We start from the raw sequence: 14,050 nt of genomic DNA, 5'->3' as shown, positions 1-14,050 counted from the left end.
TGGCGGATGGTCTCCTGAGGGATCTCCTCCTGGACCTGGACTAAAGCATCCGCCAACTCCTGGACAGTCTGTGGTGCAACGTGGCATTGGTGGATGGAGCAAGACATGATGTCCCAGATGTGCTCAATTGGATTCAGATCTGGGGAACGGGCAGGCCAGTCCATAGCATCAATGCCTTCGTCTTGCAGGAACTGCTGACACACTCCAGCCACATGAGGTCTAGCATTGTCTTGCATTAGGAGGAACCCAGGGCCAACCGCACCAGCATATGGTCTCACAAGGGGTCTGAGGATCTCATCTCGGTACCTAATGGCAGTCAGGCTACCTCTGGCGAGCACATGGAGGGCTGTGTGGCCCCCCAAAGAAATGCCACCCCACACCATTACTGACCCACTGCCAAACCGGTCAATGAGAACCTGCTTTCATCTGTGAAGAGCACAGGGCACCAGTGGCGAATTTGCCAATCTTGGTGTTCTCTGGCAAATGCCAAACGTCCTGCACGGTGTTGGGCTGTAAGCACAACCCCCACCTGTGGACGTCATACCCTCATACCACCCTCATGGAGTCTGTTTCTGATCGTTTGAGTAGACATATGAACATTTGTGGCTTGCACAAAGGCGGAGGTAGCGGTCCTGCTGCTGGGTTGTTGCCCTCCTACGGCCTCCTCCACGTCTCCTTATGTACTGGCCTGTCTCCTGGTAGCGCCTCCATGCTCTGGACACTACGCTGACAGACACAGCAAACCTTCTTGCCACAGCTCGCATTGATGTGCCATCCTGGATGAGCTGCACTACCTGAGCCACTTGTGTGGGTTGTAGATTCCGTCTCATGCTACAACTAGAGTGAAAGCACCGCCAGCTTTCAAAAGTGACCAAAGCATCAGCCAGAAATCATAGGAGCTGAGAAGTGGTCTGTGGTCACCACCTGCAGAACAACTCCTTTATTGGGGGTGTCTTGCTAATTGCCTATAATTCCCACCTGTTGTCTATTCCATTTGCACAACAGCATGTGAAATTGATTGTCAATCAGTGTTGCTTCTTAAGTGGACAGTTTGATTTCACAGAAGTGTGATTGACTTGGAGTTACATTGTGTTGTTTAAGTGTTCCCTTTATTTTTTTGAGCAGTGTGTGTGTGTATATATGTGTGTGTGTGTGTGTGTGTGTGTGTGTGTGTGTGTGTATTATATATATTGACAGAGTCCAACAGTGTGGAGGTGCACTCGTCAAGTCAAGAAGTCTCCAGCAGCTTCAATTTTCACAATAACTTTATTTCAGACAATATCAGGTTTATTGTAGTCGACGTTTCGATCCTCAGTGTAGGATCTTTATCAAGACAAGCTTCCACATATAAAGAATAATAATTTGAAAGCATCACATATTGATTACTACAAAAATCAATAACATAAAAATCAATATACATATATAAACATAAATTGACTACCAAGTCCCAGACACCCATTACAACAAAGATCAATTCACACCCTGTAAGGATAAGAGAGAGCAGTACCACAACTCTTGTCACAGTTCACCGTGTATAGAGAACAACACCAAGTGTGTGAAACTTAATGGTCTGAAATACAATGTTCAAAGCACGCAACACAGTGCCACTAACCAACAGCACCAGTGTGTCAATAAATAGTACAATCATACACTTACTCAAAAAATCAATATGTCATATTCAGACATTATACTGACTGTAGGGCTTAAAATTCAAGCACCAGGTAGGGAATCTACAGTGATGAGTCAGAAAAACACACACATATATATATATATATGTGTGTGTGTGTATACTAATATATACATACGTGTACACGTACACACACACCTATACGTATGTATAGAAAGGCCACCAGTTGAGGTACCCAGACAGTAATAATAATACTTACAAATGCAGTTACTCAAACTCTCAATCAAAGACCACATCAGACAACCGAAGTAATCACTGTAAAAACAGTAGCATAAACTAATATAACAATAGCATAGAATCCTGTATGGATCTATTTTCAGGCAAAAAAGGTAATTCAATGCTCACCTCTGGGGATCAACTCCAACCAACAAGTCCTCTACAGCCACACCACCCAAAAAGTAGGTGGGGTGGCCTTATATACCCTACAACCGGAAGTATACTGTGTGCATAAAAACGGGTCCTACCCCATGATCACGCATGCTGAAATAAAGGTACCAAGCACACCCAAACATATTCACCCTCCTATATATCGATGTCAACCAGGAAACATGCAAAGTAGAGTGTCTAAAACATGAAAAACCACTGAAACCGTTCATCGCGTTGTCTGTGGAACGCATTGCGTTCCAGCTAGCGGAAGCCGGAAGTACGATGCGCTTCGGTCTTGACTCGAACGGATGCTGTGTAGGCTCAAAAAGGTCACATAAAGCGCTGCCAGTCAGCGCAAGGCTAGCAACTTCACATAATGGTTAGGTGAACCTTCAAGACATGCGCACACGATACACATGAGTGTATCGTTCGATGTGCATTTCAGAGCCAGGTTACCAAGGGTCACCTGCAATCAACTCCGCTACACTGGATAAACTAAGCTCAAGGATATTGTTGCATAAAGAAATAGTAAAGGAGGTATCAGAGCGGTAATAGATAGAACGTACTGATAGAATAATAAATTAATAATAAATGAATGCTGCACCTGGTCTTATAAAAACCGACAATAGATGCTGGAACCAAGTAGGACATTATCACACTCAGGGTGACTTGTGGTCAGAAAGAGATACTTAATGTTATATATATATATATATATATATATATATATATATATATATATATATATATATATATATATATATATATATATATAAAATACATATGATCAAGAGCCAATCCAACTCAGGTGGACCAAATTTGAATTGTCTGTTTGATTGAAAAAGGGGACTCAATCAGAACAGGGTTAAAAGTTGGTTACAAAATGACTGGCAAAATACCGTATTATCTAAGGGTTTTCTTTGGTACTTAACTAGTCCCACTTCTGTGTCTTTTTGCTATTCAGTACACAATCCGCGTTAAGGTAACTTGAGATTCAGTGTAAGTACGTGCAACTCCATATTGGTTTTGGTCAGTTCCTTCTCCATATAATATGCCTGCCTGTAAAATCATTATGGGTTTCCCCCAACCTTGTGAATTCTCCTCAATACCCAATAGCAGTAGTCAGGTGTTGAAAAGCACCGCTCCCTGTTCATTTTTGCTAGTATTTTATTCACTCCTTATTCGTATTTTGTTCACTCCCTGTTCATTTTTGCTAGTGTTCTATTTACAGCATAAGTCTTTAAAATACATCTAATAATACAATGGAAATATTGATTCTAACAGCACCGTGAGTTTAGGAAGGAGCTAGCTGTATGTAATAGTTTGGTTTTCTATTTGCTATGGGTAGTCCGAGTAATATGTTATATTGTTATCCAGTAGTGGGTTATCTCTAAGTTCTTGACAATGCAATGTGTACTGGCTTTTACATACACATAGTCAAGGCATTATTATAATTTTATTTATAAAGTGCTGTAAATTATGTAGCGTTGAACATTAAAGGTATCTTACAATAACAATAAACATAAGGTGAAGATGGCTCTGCCTAAATGAAAGAAAATGTATTATACATGCCACTTGCTCCCAGCCTGTCACTGACACGGAGGAGCAACCACTCGCCATGCATAATACATCCCTCTGCTTTACAGTGTAAGAATCTGCAGGGAAGAAGATTCTAGGGCTGGACATACATAATCAAACTTATCCCCCTTCCTCTTCTGAAGCCTCAGCCAGTGATGGAGATGCTAGTGTTTAATTGAAACCTGTTTGTGATAGGCAAACTGAGCAGGTGTACCAAAGTGTTTGGGTGATCTTATATCACTCAGTAAATTATGGGCCCCCTTATCCTTAGCATTGTAGGCCAACTGCCATAGTTTGTCTGTTGGTAGTGTCCGTCTTGGAGGAAGGTATATGGGAAACTAACAGAAGAAAGCACTTGGCAGAATGATTGATTTACAAATGCATACTCTTAACATCCTTGTAAGAGTGACACTAATTAGTATGTAATTTTCTGCTGTCAAAATCTATATAAATGCCTATTTCTCTGACGTCCTAGTGGATGCTGGGAACTCCGAAAGGACCATGGGGAATAGCGGCTCCGCAGGAGACTGGGCACAAAAGTAAAAGCTTTAGGACTACCTGGTGTGCACTGGCTCCTCCCCCTATGACCCTCCTCCAAGCCTCAGTTAGATTTTTGTGCCCGAACGAGAAGGGTGCATACTAGGTGGCTCTCCTGAGCTGCTTAGAGTAAAAGTTTAAATTAGGTTTTTTATTTTCAGTGAGTCCTGCTGGCAACAGGCTCACTGCACCGAGGGACTAAGGGGAGAAGAAGCGAACTCACCTGCGTGCAGAGTGGATTGGGCTTCTTAGGCTACTGGACATTAGCTCCAGAGGGACGATCACAGGCCCAGCCATGGATGGGTCCCAGAGCCGCGCCGCCGGCCCCCTTACAGAGCCAGAAGACAGAAGAGGTCCGGGAAATCGGCGGCAGAAGACGTCCTGTCTTCAATAAGGTAGCGCACAGCACCGCAGCTGTGCGCCATTGCTCTCAGCACACTTCACACTCCGGTCACTGAGGGTGCAGGGCGCTGGGGGGGGGCGCCCTGAGACGCAATAAAAACACCTTAGATGGCTAAAAATACATCACATATAGCTCCTGGGCTATATGGATGCATTTAACCCCTGCCCGTTTTTCTTTAAAAAAGCGGGAGAAAGGCCGCCGAGAAGGGGGCGGAGCCTATCTCCTCAGCACACAAGCGCCATTTTCCCTCACAGCTCCGCTGGAAGGACGTCTCCCTGACTCTCCCCTGCAGTCCTGCACTACAGAAACAGGGTAAAACAAGAGAGGGGGGGCACTAATTTGGCAGATTAATAAATACAGCAGCTATATAAGGGAAAAACACTTATATAAGGTTATCCCTGTATAGATATAGCGCTCTGGTGTGTGCTGGCAAACTCTCCCTCTGTCTCCCCAAAGGGCTAGTGGGGTCCTGTCCTCTATCAGAGCATTCCCTGTGTGTGTGCTGTGTGTCGGTACGTTGTGTCGACATGTATGAGGAGGAAAATGGTATGGAGGCGGAGCAATTGCCTGTAATAGTGATGTCACCCCCTAGGGAGTCGACACCTGACTGGATGGTCTTATGGAAGGAATTACGTGATAGCGTCAGCACTTTACAAAAGACTGTTGACGACATGAGACAGCCGGAAAAACAGTTAATACCTGTCCAGGCGTCTCAAACACCGTCAGGGGCTCTAAAGCGCCCGTTACCTCAGATGGTCGACACAGACACTGACTCCAGTGTCGACGGTGAGGAAACAAACGTATTTTCCAGTAGGGCCACACGTTACATGATCACGGCAATGAAGGAGGTTTTGAACATTTCTGATACTACAAGTACCACAAAAAAGGGTATTATGTGGGGTGTGAAAAAACTACCCGTAGTTTTTCCTGAATCAGATGAATTAAATGAGGTGTGTGATGAAGCGTGGGTTTCCCCCGATAAAAAACTGCTAATTTCTAAAAAATTATTGGCATTATACCCTTTCCCGCCAGAGGTTAGGGCGCGTTGGGAAACACCCCCTAGGGTAGATAAGGCGCTCACACGCTTATCAAAACAAGTGGCGTTACCGTCTCCGGATACGGCCGCCCTCAAGGAGCCAGCTGATAGGAAGCTGGAAAATATCCTAAAAAGTATATACACACATACTGGTGTTATACTGAGACCAGCAATCGCCTTAGCCTGGATGTGCAGTGCTGGGGTGGCTTGGTCGGATTCCCTGACTGAAAATATTGATACCCTGGACAGGGACAGTATATTATTGACTATAGAGCATTTAAAGGATGCATTTCTATATATGCGAGATGCACAGAGGGATATTTGCACTCTGGCATCAAGAGTAAGTGCGCTGTCCATTTCTGCCAGAAGAGGGTTATGGACGCGACAGTGGTCAGGTGATGCGGATTCCAAACGGCATATAGAAGTATTGCCGTATAAAGGGGAGGAGTTATTTAGGGTCGGTCTATCGGACCTGGTGGCCACGGCAACGGCTGGGAAATCCACCTTTTTACCCCAGGTCACCTCTCAGCAGAAAAAGACACCGTCTTTTCAGGCTCAGTCCTTTCGTCCCCATAAGGGCAAGCGGGCAAAAGGCCACTCATATCTGCCCCGGGGCAGAGGAAGGGGAAAAAGACTGCAGCAGGCAGCCTCTTCCCAGGAACAGAAGCCCTCCCCCGCTTCTGCCAAGTCCTCAGCATGACGCTGGGGCCTTACAAGCGGACTCGGGTACGGTGGGGGGTCGTCTCAAGAATTTCAGCGCGCAGTGGGCTCACTCGCAAGTGGACCCCTGGATCCTGCAGGTAGTATCTCAGGGGTACAAATTGGAATTCGAGACGTCTCCCCCTCGCCGGTTCCTGAAGTCTGCTTTACCAACGTCTCCCTCCGACAGGGAGGCGGTATTGGAAGCCATTCACAAGCTGTATTCCCAGCAGGTGATAATCAAGGTACCCCTCCTACAACAGGGAAAGGGGTATTATTCCACGCTGTTTGTGGTACCGAAGCCGGACGGCTCGGTGAGACCTATTTTAAATCTGAAATCCTTGAACACTTACATACAAAGGTTCAAATTCAAGATGGAGTCACTCAGAGCAGAGATAGCGAACCTGGAAGAAGGGGACTATATGGTGTCTCTGGACATCAAGGATGCTTACCTCCATGTCCCAATTTGCCCTTCTCACCAAGGGTACCTCAGGTTTGTGGTACAGAACTGTCACTATCAGTTTCAGACGCTGCCGTTTGGATTGTCCACGGCACCCCGGGTCTTTACCAAGGTAATGGCCGAAATGATGATTCTTCTTCGAAGAAAAGGCGTCTTAATTATCCCTTACTTGGACGATCTCCTGATAAGGGCAAGGTCCAGGGAACAGTTAGAGGTCGGAGTAGCACTATCTCAAGTAGTACTACGACAGCACGGGTGGATTCTAAATATTCCAAAATCGCAGCTGATTCCGACGACACGTCTGCTGTTCCTAGGGATGATTCTGGACACAGTCCAGAAAAAGGTGTTTCTCCCGGAGGAGAAAGCCAGGGAGTTATCCGAGCTAGTCAGGAACCTCCTAAAACCAGGCCAAGTGTCAGTGCATCAATGCACAAGGGTCCTGGGAAAAATGGTGGCTTCTTACGAAGCGATTCCATTCGGCAGATTCCACGCAAGAACTTTTCAGTGGGATCTGCTGGACAAATGGTCCGGATCGCATCTTCAGATGCATCAGCGGATAACCCTGTCTCCAAGGACAAGGGTGTCTCTCCTGTGGTGGTTGCAGAGTGCTCATCTTCTAGAGGGCCGCAGATTCGGCATTCAGGACTGGGTCCTGGTGACCACGGATGCCAGCCTGAGAGGCTGGGGAGCAGTCACACAGGGAAAAAATTTCCAGGGCTTGTGGTCAAGCATGGAAACGTCATTTCACATAAATATCCTGGAACTAAGGGCCATTTACAATGCCCTAAGTCAAGCAAGGCCTCTGCTTCAGGGTCAGCCGGTGTTGATCCAGTCGGACAACATCACGGCAGTCGCCCACGTAAACAGACAGGGCGGCACAAGAAGCAGGAGGGCAATGGCAGAAGTTGCAAGGATTCTTCGCTGGGCGGAAAATCATGTGATAGCACTGTCAGCAGTGTTCATTCCGGGAGTGGACAACTGGGAAGCAGACTTCCTCAGCAGACACGACCTCCACCCGGGGGAGTGGGGACTTCACCCAGAAGTCTTCCACATGATTGTGAACCGTTGGGAAAAACCAAAGGTGGACATGATGGCGTCCCGCCTCAACAAAAAACTAGACAGATATTGCGCCAGGTCAAGGGACCCTCAGGCAATAGCTGTGGACGCTCTGGTAACACCGTGGGTGTACCAGTCAGTGTATGTGTTCCCTCCTCTGCCTCTCATACCCAAGGTACTGAGAATCATAAGAAGGAGAGGAGTAAGGACTATACTCGTGGCTCCGGATTGGCCAAGAAAGATTTGGTACCCGGAACTTCAAGAGATGCTCACGGAGGACCCGTGGCCTCTACCTCTAAGAAAGGACCTGCTCCAGCAGGGACCCTGTCTGTTCCAAGACTTACCGCGGCTGCGTTTGACGGCATGGCGGTTGAACGCCGGATCCTGAAGGAAAAAGGCATTCCGGATGAAGTCATCCCTACCCTGATCAAAGCCAGGAAGGATGTAACCGTGCAACATTATCACCGTATTTGGCGTAAATATGTTGCGTGGTGTGAGGCCAGGAAGGCCCCTACAGAGGAATTTCAACTGGGTCGTTTCCTGCATTTCCTGCAAACAGGACTGTCTATGGGCCTAAAATTAGGGTCCATTAAGGTTCAAATTTCGGCCCTGTCGATTTTCTTCCAGAAAGAACTAGCTTCAGTTCCTGAAGTTCAGACGTTTGTCAAGGGGGTACTGCATATACAGCCTCCTTTTGTGCCTCCAGTGGCACCTTGGGATCTCAATGTAGTTTTGGGGTTCCTAAAATCACATTGGTTTGAACCACTCACCACTGTGGACTTAAAATATCTCACATGGAAAGTGGTAATGCTGTTAGCCCTGGCTTCAGCCAGGCGTGTCTCAGAATTGGCGGCTTTATCCTATAAAAGCCCTTACCTAATTTTTCATACGGACAGGGCAGAATTGAGGACTCGTCCTCAATTTCTCCCTAAGGTGGTTTCAGCGTTTCACTTAAACCAGCCTATTGTGGTACCTGCGGCTACTAGGGACTTGGAGGACTCCAAGTTGCTGGACGTAGTCAGGGCCCTGAAAATATATGTTTCTAGGACGGCTGGAGTCAGAAAATCTGACTCGCTGTTTATCCTGTATGCACCCAACAAGCTGGGTGCTCCTGCTTCTAAGCAGACTATTGCTCGTTGGATTTGTAGTACAATTCAGCTTGCACATTCTGTGGCAGGCCTGCCACAGCCAAAATCTGTAAAAGCCCATTCCACAAGGAAAGTGGGCTCATCTTGGGCGGCTGCCCGAGGGGTCTCGGCTTTACAACTTTGCCGAGCAGCTACTTGGTCAGGGGCAAACACGTATGCTAAATTCTACAAATTTGATACCCTGGCTGAGGAGGACCTGGAGTTCTCTCATTCGGTGCTGCAGAGTCATCCGCACTCTCCCGCCCGTTTGGGAGCTTTGGTATAATCCCCATGGTCGTTTCGGAGTTCCCAGCATCCACTAGGACGTCAGAGAAAATAAGAATTTACTTACCGATAATTCTATTTCTCGTAGTCCGTAGTGGATGCTGGGCGCCCATCCCAAGTGCGGATTGTCTGCAATACTTGTACATAGTTATTGTTACAAAAATCGGGTTATTATTGTTGTGAGCCATCTTTTCAGAGGCTCCTCTGTTATCATGCTGTTAACTGGGTTCAGATCACAGGTTGTACGGTGTGATTGGTGTGGCTGGTATGAGTCTTACCCGGGATTCAAAATCCTTCCTTATTGTGTACGCTCGTCCGGGCACAGTATCCTAACTGAGGCTTGGAGGAGGGTCATAGGGGGAGGAGCCAGTGCACACCAGGTAGTCCTAAAGCTTTTACTTTTGTGCCCAGTCTCCTGCGGAGCCGCTATTCCCCATGGTCCTTTCGGAGTTCCCAGCATCCACTACGGACTACGAGAAATAGAATTATCGGTAAGTAAATTCTTATTTTTTTCATATTAAGATTCTTGTAAGTACATAAAGATTTGCATTCAAATGCTACTAGCAGATTTGTGTCCCTGTTGGAGCCGTTGGTTTTTGGTATTCATTTTGCATACTGATATTTTTTTCTACCCTGCTTCTAGGTACTGAAAAAGTCAAACAAGCTCAGAGTTGTGAACACCTTCATGTTGTAAACCCGGATTGGCTTTGGAGCTGCCTGGAAAGATGGGAAAAAGTAGAAGAACAACTTTTTCCATTAAAGGATGATTACTTGAAATCTCAGAGGTATTTGCAATCTGTTACATTTATTATCATATGCATATGTGTTACTCTAATTGAAAGCAATCAAACAGAATCTCTTATTTGGTAATATTTAATAATTTTACTGCCAAGGACATAACGGTTATGTCTGGTCTTTCTGCATCTGAGATCTCAGTACATATACTGGCAGACATAACTAGCAGTTTTATTGTAGTCCCAGACCTTGCCTACACAAAGCTATATTTGTATTTACGGAGACAAAACGCAGTTTCACAATCACTTTAATGTTCTTGCTAGCAATGCTTGTTACAGAGAATACTGGGCCTATGGAAGGTTCTAGGAAAGCACAAGCACTTTTCTAAGTATGCCTATCAATCATCGGAACATCTTGCCACTATAATTACCCTCCCACTGATAACCATCTTAACCCTGCAACTGACAAAGAAAACCTTTAGCATCCAGCAAGTGTTTTGAAGCAACGTCAGCCCACTTCACCATCACAGTTGTGCGCCAGCCCTGTTGGCTCATTTAAATATGTTTCTCTTACGTCCTAGAGGATGCTGGGGTCCACATTAGTACCATGGGGTATAGACGGGTCCACCAGGAGCCATTGGCACTTTAAGAGTTTTAGAGTGTGGGCTAGCTCCTCCCTCTATGCCCCTCCCGCCGGACTCTGTTTAGAAAATGTGCCCGGAGGAGCCAGTCACAGCTAGGGGAGCTCTCCTGAGCTTTTCTAGTAAAGGTTTATTTTTGAGTTTATTTTTTTTACAGGAGGCTGTTGGCAACAGCCTGCCTGCAGTGTGGGACTAAGGGGGGGGGGGGGGGGGGGGCAGTGTCCGCCCTGCGGGGTCTGAGCCACTGACTCCGCTGACTGGATACTGAGCTCCAGAGGGGTCTAATCGGTCTCCGCCACACAGGGGAACCGCTCGCCCCAGCGGCATGCTGCCAACCCCTTACAGAGCTGAAGAGAGTGGTGAGTTAGTTACCGCCCCCCCCCCCCTCCCCCTAGATAACGGGGGGCCGGTGTGAAGATGGCGGCAATGGGGAGGTAGCACGGTAATAACCGCACTCCTGGGATGGTACCAGAGGCACGTAGTGCGGCGCTGTGAGGGGCGCCCTGGGCCAGCGCTTACCCCCCTTACTGGTCAGCAAGCCTGTTGGGGTCCAAGGATCTCAGCCAGCATCTTTCCTCAGGCCAGTATAATCATCTGAAGAGTGGGAAGACAGCACCATTAAGGGGGCGGAGCTTCTCCTCAGAGTGGACCCAGCAGCGTTCCAGCGCCATTTTCCTGTCTGCACAGCACTGGATGGAAGATCAGGTCCCTCCACAGCATTTCTACTGACTGTACACGGTACTAGGGGGTTGTAGAAGGGAGGGGAGGCTGCAAAACGACTGTGTCTCCTATTAAGGGACACAGTCTGCGCTGGTAAGGAGTTGCCTTTTACTATAAGCGCTGTGTTGTGGGTTGGCTCCGATCTCTGTCTCTCTCTTGCCTTTCTTGGGGGGGGAACTCTGTCTGCCCCACGTGTGTGTGTGTGTGTGTGTGTGTGTGTGTGTGTGTGTGTGTGTGTGTAGTGTCTGGTGGTCTCCGTTAGCTATGTCCAAGGACACTGTGTCATATGCTGCAGAGGATTTATCCTCTCAGGATGATCCCATTCCATGTAATCAGGATAGCACTGGTTTAGCACAGATACCAGCAAGGGAACCAGAGTGGTTTTCCTCTATGAAAACTTGGATTTCTCAGATTTCTGACAGGGTTGCTAGTAATGAATCTGCAACCCAGGTATTACAGAGCTCTATGGCTGTATGGCCCATGTCTGGTACCTCAGGACAACCCGCTATATACCCCCACAAACGCGCGCTTGTGCATGTCACACAAGACGACACGGATACCGATTCTGACACTACAGATGGTAATGGGGATGTGTTACGGGGGTCCGCATTTTCTTTTCCCTGAGGAGGATAGGAAAAGGTGGGAAAACCCTCCGATAGTTGACGCTTCTGTGTCCAGACTCTCAAAAAGGGTGGTTTTACCTGTTCCGGAATCTACCGCCTTAAAGGAGCCAGCAGATAGGAAGATTGATAATACACCTAAGTCTCTGGGGCCATATTACGTTCCACTATTGCTAGTGCATGGATTGCAAAGGCAATACTGTGGTCGGCTACCTTCCTTGAGGATTGGGATACGATGGATAAGGATGATGTTGCATTATATTTACGCAACATTCATGATTCTACAGGTTTTATGGTAGAATCCATGAAGGACCTGGGTTCCATGGTGCAGGAATTTCTTCCATGTCTGTTTCAGCTCGTCGGGGACTGTGGCTGCGCCAGTGGTCGGCCGACGCGGAATCCAGAAGAAGTGTTGAGTCGCTACCCTATACAGGTCAGGCTCTCTTTGGGGAAGCTCTAGACGCGTGGATATCCACTGCTACAGCTGGTAAGTATCCGTTTCTTCCCTCAGCAGCACCTGCTCCGAAGAAATCCTACTCCTCAGCTGCGCAGCAGTCCTTTTGGCCTAACAAGCCTAGAAAGGCCAGAACATCCAATACCTTCTTTAGGGGAGGTAGGGTTAAGTCCAAGAAACCTGCCACTGCAGGTTCCCTGGAACAAAAGCCTGCTTCAAGTACCCCAAACTCCTCTGCATGACGGTGGACTGCACGCCCCGGTGGTGTGGCCTGTGGGAGCGAGACTCAGACATTTCAGTCATGTCTGGGTATCGTCTGACCTGGATCCCTGGGTAGTAGATATTGTGTCTCAGGGATACAGGCTGGAATTTCAAAGTCTCCCACCTCATCGCTTCTTCAGGTCGGGCTTACCAACTCTGTTGGAGGGCGGCGCAGTGCTTTAAGACGCTGTTCAGAAGCTGGTAGAGGCACAGGTCATTGTGCCGGTACCACCTCACATGCTGAACAAAGGTTATTATTCAAACCTTTTCGTGGTACCGAAACCGGATGGTTCGGTCAGGCCCATTCTGAACCTAAAGTCATTGAACCCCTTTTTAAAGGAGTTCAAGTTCAAAATGGAGTCTCAGGGCGGTGATATCAGGTCTGGAAGAGGGGGAATTCCTGGTCTCACTGGATATCAAGGATGCATACCTTCACATTCTGATCTGGACGCTGCATCAGGCTCATCTCCGCTTCGCATTGCTGGACTGTCATTACCAGTTCCAAGCCGTGCCATTCGGCCTCTCCACAGCACCAAGGGTGTTTACCAAGGTGATGGAGGAAATGATGATACTACTCCGCAAACAGGGTGTGAACATCATTCCATATCTGGACGATCTCCCGATAAAGGCGTCGTCCAAGGAGAAGCTGCTGCAGTTAATTGTTCTCGCAACGCGACTGCTACAGAGTCACGGGTGGATTCTGAATTTTCCAAAGTCACATTTGGAACCAACCCAGAGGTTGTCATTTCTGGGAATTAATAAAATCTATAAAACATCGCGCTATGTAAATAGAAATAAAATATGTATGTGTGTGTATATATATATATATATGGTGGGGGGGGGGGGGGGGGGTGTCGCGGGTGGGGGGCGGATGCTGTTGGTGCTGCAGGTGGAGGGTGCGGGGGTGGAGAGGTGGGTAAGGGGGTGCTGCGGGTGGGGGATGGGTTGGTGGGTGCTACGGGTGGGGGAGGGGCGTGTGCAGCGGGTGGGGGGCGGATGTGGTGGATGCTGTGGGTGCCGCAGGTGGGGGAGGTGTGGGGGGGCGGGAAAGAGGTGGGTATGGGGGAGGGGTGCGGTGGTGTAGCGGGGAGAGAGGTGGTTATGGAGGTGGGGGGGGTGCTGCGGGTGGGGGAGGGGTGGGGTTTTTTTGTGGGTGATATGGGTGGGAAAGGGGGCGGGAGTGCCGGGGGTGGGGGACGGATGTGGTGGGTGCTGCGGGTGGGGGTGGGAGTGCCGTGGGTGGGGGAGGGGCGGGGGGTGCTGCGGGGGTGGGTGCTACGGGTGGGGGAGGGGGCGCGAGGCGGATGTGGTGGATGCCGTGGGTGGGGACGGATGTGGTGGATACTGTGGGTGCCGCGGGTGGGGGAGGGGCAGGTGGGGTGGAGGGTG

The 14,050-nt window shown here is 48.2% G+C and overlaps 1 protein-coding gene across 1 annotated transcript in view; it reads left to right on the top strand.

Moving 5' to 3' along the window:
* The window catches only part of CTDP1 (CTD phosphatase subunit 1), a 469,717-nt gene that overhangs the window by 308,998 nt on the left and 146,669 nt on the right, over window positions 1-14,050 (top strand). The window contains exon 9 of the mRNA XM_063923302.1: window positions 9,875-10,016. Coding sequence (XP_063779372.1) covers window positions 9,875-10,016 — 142 coding nt within the window. The remainder of the gene's footprint in view (window positions 1-9,874; window positions 10,017-14,050) is intronic.

This window comes from Pseudophryne corroboree, chromosome 5, assembly GCF_028390025.1.
Source record: "Pseudophryne corroboree isolate aPseCor3 chromosome 5, aPseCor3.hap2, whole genome shotgun sequence".
Taxonomy (NCBI): Eukaryota; Metazoa; Chordata; class Amphibia; order Anura; family Myobatrachidae; genus Pseudophryne; species Pseudophryne corroboree.
Note: the sequence above shows the minus strand (reverse complement) of the source record. Positions and strands in the feature narration are given on the sequence as shown.